The sequence below is a fragment of the Panthera leo genome, chromosome B1, assembly GCF_018350215.1.
Source record: "Panthera leo isolate Ple1 chromosome B1, P.leo_Ple1_pat1.1, whole genome shotgun sequence".
NCBI classification, from domain to species: Eukaryota; Metazoa; Chordata; class Mammalia; order Carnivora; family Felidae; genus Panthera; species Panthera leo.
In genome coordinates, this window is record NC_056682.1 from 61,332,325 (window position 1) to 61,346,509 (window position 14,185).

The 14,185-nt window shown below is 36.0% G+C and overlaps 1 protein-coding gene across 2 annotated transcripts in view; it reads left to right on the top strand.

Annotated features, from left to right (window-relative positions):
- SPOCK3 (SPARC (osteonectin), cwcv and kazal like domains proteoglycan 3) overlaps window positions 1–14,185 on the top strand; it is a 482,169-nt gene that overhangs the window by 203,787 nt on the left and 264,197 nt on the right. For both annotated transcript variants that reach the window (XM_042935123.1, XM_042935124.1), the window contains exon 4: window positions 13,381–13,495. In XM_042935123.1, the coding sequence (XP_042791057.1) occupies window positions 13,381–13,495 (115 nt within the window). The remainder of the gene's footprint in view (window positions 1–13,380; window positions 13,496–14,185) is intronic.

Genomic DNA, 14,185 nt, shown 5'->3' on the forward strand with positions numbered 1-14,185 from the left:
TTAACATAAAAATAGTTATAAAGTTAACATCATAGCCATTTGCATCCACTGGTCCCATCATGTTTGATAAGGAGCCACATCTTGTAATTCTATAAGGCTTTGTTATGTCAGTCGCTAAAATTGGATTCTGCTCTAATGATTTGAGGCAGGCCCTGTGGGATCCTATTGCATTGTCAATTTACAACCCCAAGAATATGACTAAAAGTATTTTTGAATATTTTGGATATTTAGACAAATACTTTAGGCAACAAAAATGTCCAGTGTATTTAGGTTTATAAATTTGACAGTTTTGTGATATTAAATTTCCAGATGTGGTAAACCATTAATTTGATACATCAATGCTAGAGATGCAGTCCTTTAGTAAATAGCAATTAGAGGTTTCCGTTTGCACCAGAGTAAAGTACAGATTAAACTGTTTCACGAAACAAGCTGACTGAAAGGGCCCTATCAGAAAATACACCCTCATTTGATTTAGTCATTTGAGCAAACCAGAGGCTTTAATCTAATCCCACGTAAGTAGGTGGCAGGCAGTGAAAGCTTCATTTAACAGTAGTCAGATCAGTACTTTGCAAAGGATTATTTGGTTTTTTTGTGAGCCATGATATTAATTAGACATGACAAACTGAAGGCTACGGAAGACCCATAAGGTTTACTTACCTGCCAGGATAATTACCACCATTGCCTTACTAAGAATGTCTGCCATTGTTGTAACTACAGCTCTGTGCAAGCAGGACCGATCTGCTGAAAGAAGGAATATTTGAAAAAAGGTTTCCAAAGATTTAATTCATAAAATGTTCTGAAGATTACTGTGTATATTTGGAAGTGTTCTTAGTTAGAAATTCTATCAACTTGTTGCTTCAGCCAGTATTATCGTTGGTTTTACAAAATATTAGTCTTTTTAAAACTTGGGCATTCTTAAAAGCTCTTTCTGTTTTTAGGACAGTTAAATTCTGGCAGTTACGTCTAAAGTCTTATGTAGACCTTGCCAGTAGGATTTGAATGCAGATTTGAGTAAATGAGATCCTGTTCTGCATTCTCTTTCCTGTTATGACTTGCTTTTCATTAATTTAACCTATCTGCATTGTGCAGCACTTATTACAAAAGAACATACCCCTTGATGCAGAATTGATTTTTCAGAGGTGAAATTTGCACCTTTGATTTTTGATTGTATGCTCTGCTGCCCTGAGATGATTGATTGAGAAAGACCTTAAATATTCTCATGGAGGATGGAGACTTCAAAAGATGCCTCAGGAGAAAAAAAACCAGGATTTTTTTTTTTAATTAATGCATAGTTTACGTGCAATAAGATGCAATAGTTGAAAATGTACAGTTTGATGCATTTTGGTGAATGCAGATAATTGAATTAACACTACCTCCTTTAAGATAAAGAACATTTCCATCACTCCAGACATTCCCCGAATTGCATCCTCTGCCCAATCCCCCTGGTTGCCTACCCCCAATCCAGGCAATCACTGTTTTGATTTCTTTCACTTTAATTTACTTTAGCTTGTTCTGTATATAACTTGATACAAATGGAAGTACATTGCATGTAAACTTTCCTTTATGCCATTTTTTTCCTATAGTGGTTTTGAGATTTATCTAACAGTATTGCATTTTTCAGGGGTTTGTTTTGTTTTGTTTGTTTTATTGCTGTAGCATTGCCTTTGTATGACAACAGTCATCTGTTGATGCATATTTGGGTTAGTTCTTATAAATAAACATTCCATGACTATTTTGTAGTCTTTTTGTGAACATTCAAATATTTTCTTGGATAAATTCAAAGATGTAGTATTGTTTAATTATATAACAAACTGCCGAAATATTTTCCAAAGGGATTGTGAGAGGTATCAATTTACTGACTCTCATCTCTCAATTCCCTTTTCGTTGCCTGTTCTGCAATGATAGAACAGGATCCTGTAAGCATGTCTTGTAACAAACAGAAATTAAGCGTCGTCAATGTAGGGAACTGCAAGGGCATTGCAGAGTGAAGGACTTCTCTTTCTGGCTCTGGAATACTTCTTTTTGTCCTTCTACTGCAGTGGTGCGTGAAGGAGAGACATGCAGGGGTGCTCTACCACACCTGCATGTAGAGTACGTATAGTCCCACAGCAGGTTTGCATACCTTGTTTTGGTGGGAACTGTGTACTCCAGGTCTTGCACTTGGAAATGGGCTCCCAATGCCTCAACTCCCTCCATGCACTCCTGCTGGCTTCAGCCCACTTGCATACTGGTTGAGTGTTTCCTGCTCATTCCCAGCTGTGATTCCCTTCCTTTCAGCCTCTGTGCACCTGTACCAGATGGGTGGGGGGAAGAGGTATGGTATTGCCCACTTTGCCAGTGACTATGGACCAACCAGCTCTGGCCCTGCTAACTAAATAGACTTCTGAGCCATCCAGTTGTACTTCAACCTTCTCCAATGAGAATTGAATCCCAAACCTGGGGAGGAGGCACACCTTTCTAGTTTGGCTCTTCCATTGATACTTCATATTATTACTAGAGTATTCTTGAGAGACTTTTTTACTCCTTTTTTTTGACAGTTATTCTTTTATTATAATTAATAATTCCTTATTTTATTTATTCTTATTTTTATTTTAGAGAGAGAGAGAGAGACAAAGAGGAGGGGGGTGGGCGCAGGGGCGAGAGAGAGAGAGAGAGAGAGAGAGAGAGAGAGAGAGAGAGAGAGAATCTTAAGTAGGCTCCACGCTCAGGACAGAGCTGATGTGGGCTCAATCCCACAACCATGAGATGATGACCAGAGACAAAATCAAAAGTTGGATGCTCAACCAACTTGGCCACACAGGAGCTTCAGCAATTCCTTATTTTAAACTTTCCCTATTTGAGGTACTAAGTCTTTTGTCTCCTAATTGTACCTGGACTACTAACAGTAACCTGTAGCATTGTATACTGCCCACCAGCTGTGTGTTAGGGTTGGTTGATCTAATTCTGGCCAACACTTCTGTGTTCAGTTTTTTTAATTTTAACATTTCTTCTAGTAGTGAGGTGTGCTCACTTACTGTGCTTTTAATTTTATAGCAGATTGAATAGATGATATCAGGAGAATATCTCCTGATTCACACCCAATTCATACCCAAGGTTAGATGGTCATAAAATCATTCCTTGTTTATACATATACACCTCTCTGTGCATGTAAGTGTGTAAACTATCTAATGGTAGCAATGTTTGACACAACTTTCAGAGGAAACCTATCTGTGCCTAGAAGTCTTGTTTTAGTTCTATGTATGTATGTAGGTAGGTATGTATGTATTTATATTTTATATATGAGAGAGAGAGAGTGAGAGAGAGCTCACAAGCAGGGCAGGGGAAGGGTAGAGGGACGGAGACATAATCTGAAACTGGCTCTAGGCTCTAAGCTGTCAGCACAGAGCCTGATGCGGGGCTTGAACTCAGGAGCAGTGAGATCAGGACCTGAACTGAAGTCAGATGCTTAACTGACTGAGCCACCAAGAGCCACTAGCCTCATTGTTCTTTAAAAAGAGTTCATGGATTCTGTGTCTCCCTCTCTCTGCCACCACCCCCACTCATGTGCAGGCATGCGTGTGCACGTGCTCTCTCTCTCAAAAATAAACGTTAAAAAAAAGAGTTCACGTAGAATGTATTTTTACTTTTAAATAGGAAAAATAGAAGAGTAAACTTCATTTAGGAAAATGGTGAGTTTAGAGTCAGTGGCTTTTACTGGACGGAGATAATTCTGTGTCCTAATTGAGGACTGAGAAAAGCAGAGTGTCACTTAAAGTGGGCCAGATATCCTCCTGTAGGATGGTTAGAAGAGCTGTATAGCAAATTATAAGAGATTTTATAAGACCTTAATAACTAGCAACAAAAGTACAAATGATAATGCCAAATATGCTGTTTTCTATATGTCTGGAAGTATTTATGCAGAGTTGCATAAACAGTTTTTCAACACAGTGGTAATATATTTTTTAAAGTTTATATATTTATTTTGAGAGAGAGACAGAGACAGAGAGAGAGAGAGAGAGAGAAAATGAGCATGAGAAAGAGGGGGAGAGAGAGAATCCCACATCCACACTGATGTGAGGCTCTATCTCACAAACCATGAGATCATGACCTGAGCTGAAATCAAGAGTCTGATGCTTAACCAACTGAGCCACCCAAGTGCCCTCAACTCAGTGTTAATATTTAAAAATATTTCTTCTTTTTTATATAAAAGCTCCCAGGTAAGTTAAGGTATGCAATTATAGAATATATTATTTTGCATTTTAGAATTAGGCCAATCTCTTTCATTTCTAGATGAAAACACTAAGATATAGAATCATCAAGGAACTACAGGTAAACATTATTTCAGTAAGCTAAGACATTATTGCCCTATTAGTAGAGACTTTTTTTATGATTTTATTTTAGGCACCCTCTTAGTAAGTATTAACTGAATCATAGATATATTTACCTCAAATATTAGAATGAAAGTCCTAAGTATAAAGCTTTATGATGAGGATTCATTATCATCATTTTTATGTACCAAATAATATTTGAGAATGAAAACCTGTAAAAATAATAGGTTTTTACATATAGTCAAGTATTCTGAAATTCATCTCTTCTATAAAAGGAACACTATTAACACTTATCACTTTAAGGTGTGTGGAAGATATGATATCTTGACAAAGTAAAAGAACGACAAAGAATAAAAGACCATGACATTTTTAAATTGTCATTAGTACTTTAACTAATACTAGACTGGATGTTGCACAAAATTCTGCCTTATAATAGCATCTAGAGTTTTTATTATCTTTGAGTTATCAATGTAGTAGTCAGTTGTATTTCATACAGTTGTATAAGATGGGATATTATTGGAATAAATATTGTGATATTTTGATACATATTTACTACAAAAGAAATTAATGCAGCAGTTGCATTCAAATCTGCTGATTGTGTGTGGATCTCCACATTTAATGTTTGAAATGGGGAGACCAGAGTTACAGTGGAAGGATGTTACATAACTAAAGTAATATTAAGGTTTAAAACTAAGAAAAGTCACTCCAAAGACTTGCAGCCACATTTAATCACATTTAGCACCACAAAATTGGCTGTCAAAAGTCTAATTAACTATCAGGCATTAGCTCTATTTTCCATGCTGCTCACTTGCACTGCGTTTCATTATAACATCTGGCAAGTTGAAAAAAATTCCCTAGAAAACCACTTCTTCTTATAGTTTTACAACATAGAGTTTTAGTGAAACCAACTGTTGTTAAAACAACAACAAAAATATATTCAGTGCTTCATTGTTGAACCGTGAAGGTTTTTAAAACATGTTTGAGTTACCGGTCACTTCATTTTATGTGAAAACACACAATTAAGCTTAAAGAGACATTTCACCAAGTGAACGCTGATGGGTATGCATCTTACTTTAATTTTATGCCTTTCACTATATAGCGATGTTGCAATTTTTCCAACAGTTTTCCAAAATTTAAATCCAGCTCTCGATGGCACAATTCACCTGCTCTTAAATCATGATGAATGTTTAACTTAAGTTTTTGTTTTCTTGATTTTTTTTCCTAGTGGCTGAAGAGTTCTTTCATTACCTAAATGTACTTCTGTTAGCAGTTGAAATTCAAAGAGAAGGATATATTTGCTGATGTGTTTGCTATACTAGATGGAGATAAGCACTTCACAGCACAAAGTTTTGATGATAAGAAAATATTATAATATCTGAGGGGTAAAGCTGACTGCTTACAGAGAACCACAGGCTAAAAACAGACTTATTAATTGGTGGCAACTGATGGCAAAATAACATGAAATCATATTTTTATTGTGGCTAGAAAAAAGTAATTATCAAATAAGAATGCCAGACACAGATAAATTATCCTTTAAAATTGATTGGAAAATAAAGATACATTCAGAGAAATATATAAAAGATATGGCACAAATTACACATGTTGAAAAAACCATAAAAGGATATGCTTCAACAAATAAAATTATATGAGAGGACCCAAAAGACAGTGTGAACTGCAAGAAACAATTATGGGCAAATAAATTGGTAGGCCTGATAAGTTTAAATTAGCTATGTCAGTAAAAATAATAATAGAAATACGGACTCTTTTGGGGTGCCTGGTTGGTTCAGTTGGTCTAGTGTTCAACTCTTGATTTTGGCTCAGGTCATGATCTCACCATTCATGAGATTGAGCCCCACATCAGGCTCTACTCTGACAGTGCAGAGCCTGCTTGGGATTCTCTTTCTCCTCCCCCTCTGCCCTTCCACCAATTATGCTCTCTCTCTCTCAAAATAAATAAATAAATTTAAAAAAATTAAAAAAATATTTAAAAAATACTATTTTGCAGTGGTTCTATGGTAAAGTGCAGAGGAACTCATGGAAATTGGTGTGGAAGTCGAAGGTCAAAGATTTGGTGTTAACAAGGAACTCTTCAGAAGAAGGGTAATCTACTTATTGTATGGTTATTCTCATCCAGTGATGCTCGATGTGTATGTAAATCCAAAGGAAATCACTAAAAGAGATTGTATAACTTCCAAACTAGCAGAAGGAAAAAGGTACTAAATAAAATATAATTAATACACTATGAGGAAGGAAAGAAGAAAGAAAGATAAGGAAAAAAAAGAAACAAAATGTTGCAGAATAGAAAACACAAAAGAAAGCCATAAAGAAGAGTGCAATTACATTTAAAAAAAGTCACAGTTGAGGGGCGCCTGGGTGGCTCAATCAGTTGAGCATCCAACTTCAGCTCAGGTCATGATCTCACAGTCCGTGAGTTCAAGCCCCGATCTCACAGTCCGTGAGTTCAGAACGTTGGGCTCTGTGCTGACAGCTCGGAGCCTGGAGCCTGTTTCAGATTCTGTCTCCCTCTCTCTCTGACCCTCCCCCATTCATGCTCTGTCTCTCTTTGTCTCAAAAATAAATAAACATGAAAAGGTTTTTTTAAATAAAAAAAAAGTCACAGTTGAAACAAAAGAAGAGATAGGTCCCCTTAGACTGTGCTTATAAATCTGCCCAAGAGTTCGAGAGCATTGTTAAAATATAAAAATTAAGAATTAAAAATAAAGGAGTTCCGACAAAAGTTAGCTGGGCAAATACTAATCAAAAGAAAATCAGTTGCAGCAGTATTCATTACAGAAAAAGGCCACAAATGGTGGAGGTCAGGTGCTAGACATTTATTCAGCTGATTCATATCCCATTGCCTCAGCATACCTATTCCAACAGACCATGCTTGACCCTCCCAAAACCATCTTCTATTTTTGCTCTGTAGTCAGCATTGTCCCCATGCCCATCTTCCTTTACAGTGGATTCTTATCCTTTGTCTCCTGGATATTTGTTAGTTTTCTTGTCTTGACCAAAAGTTATTCAAAGCGTAACCAAATTTTTGTGAGTGATCTCTTTACCATACAAACCTAAGTATGTCACTCTCCAGATTAAAATCATTCAGTGACATGGCATTACCTATAAGGTAGAACTCCAAAAGGTAAGAAGCTTTCATCCGCCTCTCTAGTGTTGTTTTGTTTTGTTTTGGTTTTCCAGAATACTTGGAGGCAGTATGTACATTTTGTATTTCATCCCTCCTGAACTGTCATTCCAGGAATAGGACATCCTTTTATACTTTTATGCATTTATACTGGCTTCATATACTGGGGTTTTCTTTCATTTTGTTCATTGTACGTATTTCAAAACCTACCTAAGTTTTCATTCATTCTAATTATCCCCCATTCCTTCACCGGTATGTGTGTACATTTTCCCATAGCTAACTATATATACATACACACATATATGTGTATAATTTCCACTTTATGCATTCTAATTGCTTTTCCTATATATCTCCTTTCTAATAAGAATGCTGAATGTGTTGAGGGGAGGATCCATTCTACATAGGATTTATGGTGCCAAAAGTGCATGCTGAAATGTACTAACACTCTTTGAAAAAAGAATGTGAATTTGGAGATCATCTAGTCCAGAAATCTTTAATTTTTAGATGAACCTATCAGACTATATAGAAGTTAGTAGTTTGAAAAATCTGAATCAGTATTGGGAAAGTTAAGTTTTTACTGTATTTGTCAAGTTTCTAAGAAATATTTTTTCTGAAATTGACTTAGCTAAGGTGACTGGTTCATCATTAACCCCACTAAAAATAAAGTGCAGAATTATTTAAGAGGGCTTTAGCCTAGAATAATTAGGACTTAATTTAAAAATCCAGGCTTTTTGTGGATAAACACTGCTAAATTCTAGAAGTCAGTTTGTACAGGTTAAGAGCTCCGATCTTCTCTGTTAAAGTTTATTTCAGTTCTTGACAGTAACAATAAAACCTATTTTTCCACCTTAATGACACCACTTTTTGCCTTTCCTTTCAATACCACTTGCACAGAATATGAATACTAATGATTTCTCTGCTGAATTGAGAATTCAGCACCTTTCAGTCACTGTCCCCGTTTGTTTTCTTGACCTGCCATCTGCATTGTGTGTCCTTACTTTTCAGTTCCCCTTACATAGGGACTTCTTTTCAAGAATTAGATCTTTCTTCATTGACATACCTGTCTACACTTACATTTGTTTTCTGCTCACACCAATCCTTGCTGGTGCAGGCACTTCCTCCCACATAAGCAGCTGGATCAGGCTGGATATGCCCTAGCTTACTCTGGTCTAGAAATTAGTGGGGGAATCTGGACTAAAAACCGAATATTCTGGAGGAAGAGTGAGGGAAATCCTATATCACAAATGAAATGCAACTACATCATAGATGAAAGTATCAGGCCGTTGTTTAGTATGCAGACTGCTTTGTTTGGAAACAAAACAATACAAAAACAGTATTCGTTAGATCCCCAGGTTAGTTCACATCCATAAGAAAGATTATGAAAGATTAAGACAAAAGGAATATACCCAAATGAATTCAAGTGCACTGACTGAAATCTTTTTTACTGGATGCTTGCGTTATTTTACTGGATGCCTGAGAAAAAGTTAAATACAGTAATGTGGAATAGAACAGGAAACGCTAATTGGAATGAGATGGAAAGAAGAGGATAGCAACAGAGGGAGGTGATGAATTTATGCCAGGCTATTTTAAAATACAGGATTAAGTCTAATCCATGGGCTTCAGTCTAGGGGAAGATGGCTATGTTATTGTTGTGATTTCAAGAATAAAATCTCAAGCATCTGTATTTACAGTGTGTGATATTTTATGATTTTTAAGCTGCCAACAATGTAAGTTCTACTCAAAAATACACACGGTTAAAATCACATGCACAGAGATCTTTTCCTTAGTGCAGATTCTATGTATTTGATTCTTTTGTTCACCTGAACAAGGAATCTCCTGACACTACTACACTTAAATTTTTTTTAATTTTTATTTGTTTTTGAGAGTGAGACAGAGAGACAAAGTGCGAGTGGAAGAGACACAAAATCTGAAGCAGACTCCAAGCTCAGAGCTGGCAGCACAGAGCCTGACTCAGAGCCTGAACCCACGAACTGTGAGATCACGTCCTGAGCCAAAGCCGGGCGCTCAACCTATTGAGCCCATGAGGCACCCCAATACTGCTACTCTTTTATTTGATCCTTTATGCAGAATTTTATGTAAAATTTTCATTGAATTTATTTTCATGTGCTATATTTGTTCCAGTAATTTCCTTCTTATTATACACAAATTTTTGAGTTCTGATGTCTTTAATTAGGTAGATGTAATGTAAGAGGTGTAATGGAATTTTAGAAAATTATCTAATGCATGCTGTATAAGGTAAAGAAAACTAGAAAGAATGACTAAAAATAACTATCAATGGTCTGCATTTGGTGTGTAACTAGGTTAGATTAGTCATGATAGTTTCATATGTACCATAGTGTTGTATTTCAAAACAAAAACACTCCCCTTTCAGAACAATATGTCATAGGTTAAATATATTCACAATGAGTGTATGACATGTGAATATAAGATACAGTTGGTAGGTACAAAGACATTGTTTTGTTTTGGTTTTTGTTTTAGGCAGAATTATTTAATTTTAATCAACATTTAAAAGTGATATTAACAACTAAAACTCAAAATAGACTAACGATTAGAAATAACAATAGATTTTAATACCTTCTAAGTTATTGTATGTTTTTCCTTTATGTTGTCTAACAAGAAATCATGCAGTTTTAAGGTACAGTAGTTCAATAAGACGGTTTTCTAATTTGTGATGGTTTAAACAGCTACAGTATAATTAGAATGTTCTAGCAATTTTCATTTGCATGGTGAACAAAGTATATTAAACATTTCATAGAAAATAAAATAGGGGCGCCTGGGTGACTCAGTCAGTTGAGCATCTGATGTTGGCTCAGGTCATGATCTCATGGTCTGTGGGTTTGAGCCCCACATCGGGCTCTGTGCTGACAGCTCAGAACCTGGGGCCTGTTTAAGATTCTGTGTCTCCCTCTGGGGCGCCTGGGTGGCACAGTCAGTTAGGCGACCGACTTCAGCTCAGGTCATGATCTCACAGTTTGTGAGTTCAAGCCCCGCGTCGGGCTCTGTGCTTGACAACTCAGAGCCTGGAGCCTGCTTCAGGTTCAGTGTCTCCCTCTCTCTCTGCTTCTCCCCTGCTCGTGCTCTGTCTTCCTCTGTCTCTTTCTTTTCTGTCTCTCAAAAAGAAATAAACATGAAAAAATTAAAAAGAAAAAAGATTCTGAGTCTCTTTCGCTCTCTGTCCCTCCCCTGCTCATGCTCATGCGTGCTCTCTGTCTCTTAAAAATGAATAAAAAACATTTGAAAAAAGAAAATAAAATAGCTAATATTGTTTATCTTAAATTTTGAAATTATTCATAAATTAAGAGAAGCTATAATTGATCTAATCATTGCCCGTCAAAAACTTTTTTTTTTTTTTTTAGTATGGAAGAAATTTAAACATTTGTGTTCCAAATAGATGCAGTTATTGTACTGACCACTTTATTATGGTGTAAGATGTCTCTTAGTGAATATCTTACCAAATATATGTGTTAGTATTTTTAATTTGAGTTGAGTATTTGAAATCTCAAGAGTTTAGTTGAAATATGTAATTTTAAAGAAAGAAAATATGTTTTTATTTTTAATTAATTTATTTAAATTCAATTTAGTTAACATACAGTATAATATTGCTTTTTGGAGTAGAATGCAGTGATTCACTACTCATGTATAACACCCGATGCTCATCCCAACAAGTGTCCTCCTTAATGCCCGTCACCCATTTAGCCCATCCCCACACCAATACCCCTCCAGCATCCTCGGTTTGTTCTCTGTATTTAAAGGTCTCTTATGGTTTGCTTCCCTCTCTGTTTTTCTTATTTTTCCTTCCCTTCCCCTACGTTCATCTTTTTTTGTTTCTTAAATTCCACATATGAGAGAAATCATATGATATTTCCCTTTCTCTGACTGACTAAAAGCATCTCTCTATATAATTTATAACTGCATTTTATTGAAATTAGGTTTATTTATTGGTTATCAAAACGTATTCACTTTCATTAGGTTATTGATTTAACACATTCATAAAGCTAAATTTGATATATACACCAGATGTTAGCTCTAGTGTACTCTAGGTTTAAGATTTGAAGGGTCGCCTGGGTGGCTCAGTCGGTTAAGCGTCCAACTTCGGCTCAGGTCACGATCTCGCGGTCCATGAGTTCGAGCCCCGCGTCGGGCTCTGGGCTGACGGCTCAGAGCCTGGAGCCTGCTTCCGATTCTGTGTCTCCCTCTCTCTCTGCCCCTCCCCGTTATGCTCTGTCTCTCTCTGTCTCAAAAATAAATAAAATGTTAAAAAAAAATTAAAAAAAAAAGATTTGAAAAGATTGGCTCAAATCCACATTTCATGTTCAGTAAAGAGCTCAGGGCTTTACCAAAAACTTTTGTATATTCCAAATAAAAATTTTCAGGTCACTTAGGTTCCACTTTTCTATATCCATTAGAATTTTATTTTCAGCTTTCATCTTGCATGGGTTACTTCTCTCAGTTGTGACATGTACCCAAAGCGAACACTCAGCACCTTTTTCTTATTTGTGCCAACTCCCTCACTGGCTTTCCACCCATGAAAATCACAACAAAATATCATCGGACATCACCAATAATAATTACCAATAGCAGCATTATTCATAATAAACAAAAGGTAGAAACAACCAAAATTCCCCTCAACTCTTGAATGGATAAATAAAATGTGGCATCTGTATATAGAGAAGTGGTATTCAGCAATTTAAAGGAATAAAATAGTGATACATGGTACCATATCGTTGGACCTTGAAAACATAGTTTCAAACAAAGGAAGCCAGTCACAGAAGACCACATATATGTAATTCTATTTACATAAAGAAAGAATAGGCATATCTGTAGAAATTAGATTAGTGGGTGCTACTATTCATGGATGTGAGGGAGCTGGGGGAGTTGGGGCTTGGAGTGTGATGACTAAAGGGTATCCTTTCTTTGAGAAGATAAAAGTGTTCTAAACTTGGGGTGCCTGGGTGACTCAGTCGGTTGAGCATTTGACTCTTGATTCGGCTCGGGTCATGATCTCAAGGTTCGCGGGATAGAGGCCCCAGTTGGCCTCTGGGCTGACAGTGCAGTCTGCTTAGAATTCTCTCTTTCCCTCTTTCTCTGTCCCTCCCCTGGTCATGCTCTGGCACACACTCTCTCTCTCTCAAAATAAATAAATTACCATTTAAAAAATACTCTAAAATTGATTATGATAATAGTTGCACAGTTGTGAATATACTGAAAGCCACTGAATTTAAACATTAATGGAATGAATTGTATGCAAATTAAATCTCAATAAGACTCTTGTTTAAAATATCACCGACAAATCACACACTCTTTGTGTTGGCATCCATCAAGATAGGGGTTTTGTCTAGAGAAATGGGGGTTCAGACATCAGGCACAAGCAATTTAAAAATGAAAATGCAATATCTCAGTATTATTACCAGGATACACTCAACCAGCCCCCTAGTACAGCTATAGACTCTTCTTGCATATCAGAGGACTCATTAACGCCCACTAGAATCTTTTGGGCTTACTCCCTTAGGTCCACCTACCTGCATCTATCTAGGGAAAGCAAAAGTATAAATTATAATCCTCAACTGACACAAGATATTACAGTAAAATGCCCCAACTTTATTCTGCACCTTATTGCTTAGAAGACAGTAACGACTATAGGAAATTTTGGTCTTAAAGTTTCTATTTTGATTATACATTGTTTGGTCATAAGGTTGCATGCATTTTAGCTTCCAAGTAGAATAAGATTAAATTGCAGCCATCTACTAACTCTGAGTTATATGGGTAAAAATAGAAGTATCTCTTAGAAGAGTAGGAATGTGAAGAAAATTTAGAGATGAACTGCTATGTAAGTTTCTTGATCAAATCGTTTGATGAGATGAGATACCTCCATTTTATTGAAACGTATCTTAATATTTTCTGAACTTTTTTTAGCTTTAGATCCAGCCAAAGATCCATGCTCAAAGATGAAATGTAGTCGGCATAAAGTATGCATTGCTCAAGATTCTCAGACTGCAGTCTGCATTAGTCACCGGAGGCTTACACACAGGTAAACATTATTAAATTAAATTTCACTGATTGAACAGTATTCCTTACTATGAATAACTGCAGAATGTAAATATTTGGCAATGTCTGCTAAGCTTATATCCAGAGTTTTATTGAAACAATTTCAGAAGATTGGTTAATATCATTATGATTCACTTGGGTTAAACACTAATCAATCAGAATTACTATGGATTATAGAATTTAGGCATATATTATTAAATAAAGAGGAGTTTGTGAAGATTGAAGTACTATATCTGCATACTCACACTTTTTCAACTTTAAGGAGTAAGTACCATTTTGGTACCCTCTAAATATTTACGCTTATGCCTATTTTCCTCAAAGAAGAATTGGAAACAAAGTTAAAGGGCAAATAATAATAATAATAATAATAATAATAATAATAATAATAAACAAGACAAAGAAAAAATGAAACAAATGATTGATGTTCATTAAAAAAGAAAAAGTCACAGTATAGAGATATGGACCTGGAACCCTTCAGGACACCTACCTTTAAGGAAGCACTCATACTGGTAGAGTCCTTGTAGTCTGGAAGCTGGCACAAAATTTCAAGAGAAGAAAGAGTTTTAAATGTTGTGTTATAACGATATCACTCCTTCTGTCAGATAAGCTCTATTTTGAGAAGGATCAGTAATTTAGAAACAGCCTGTGTAGTTTCATGCTGTCTTAAGTATTG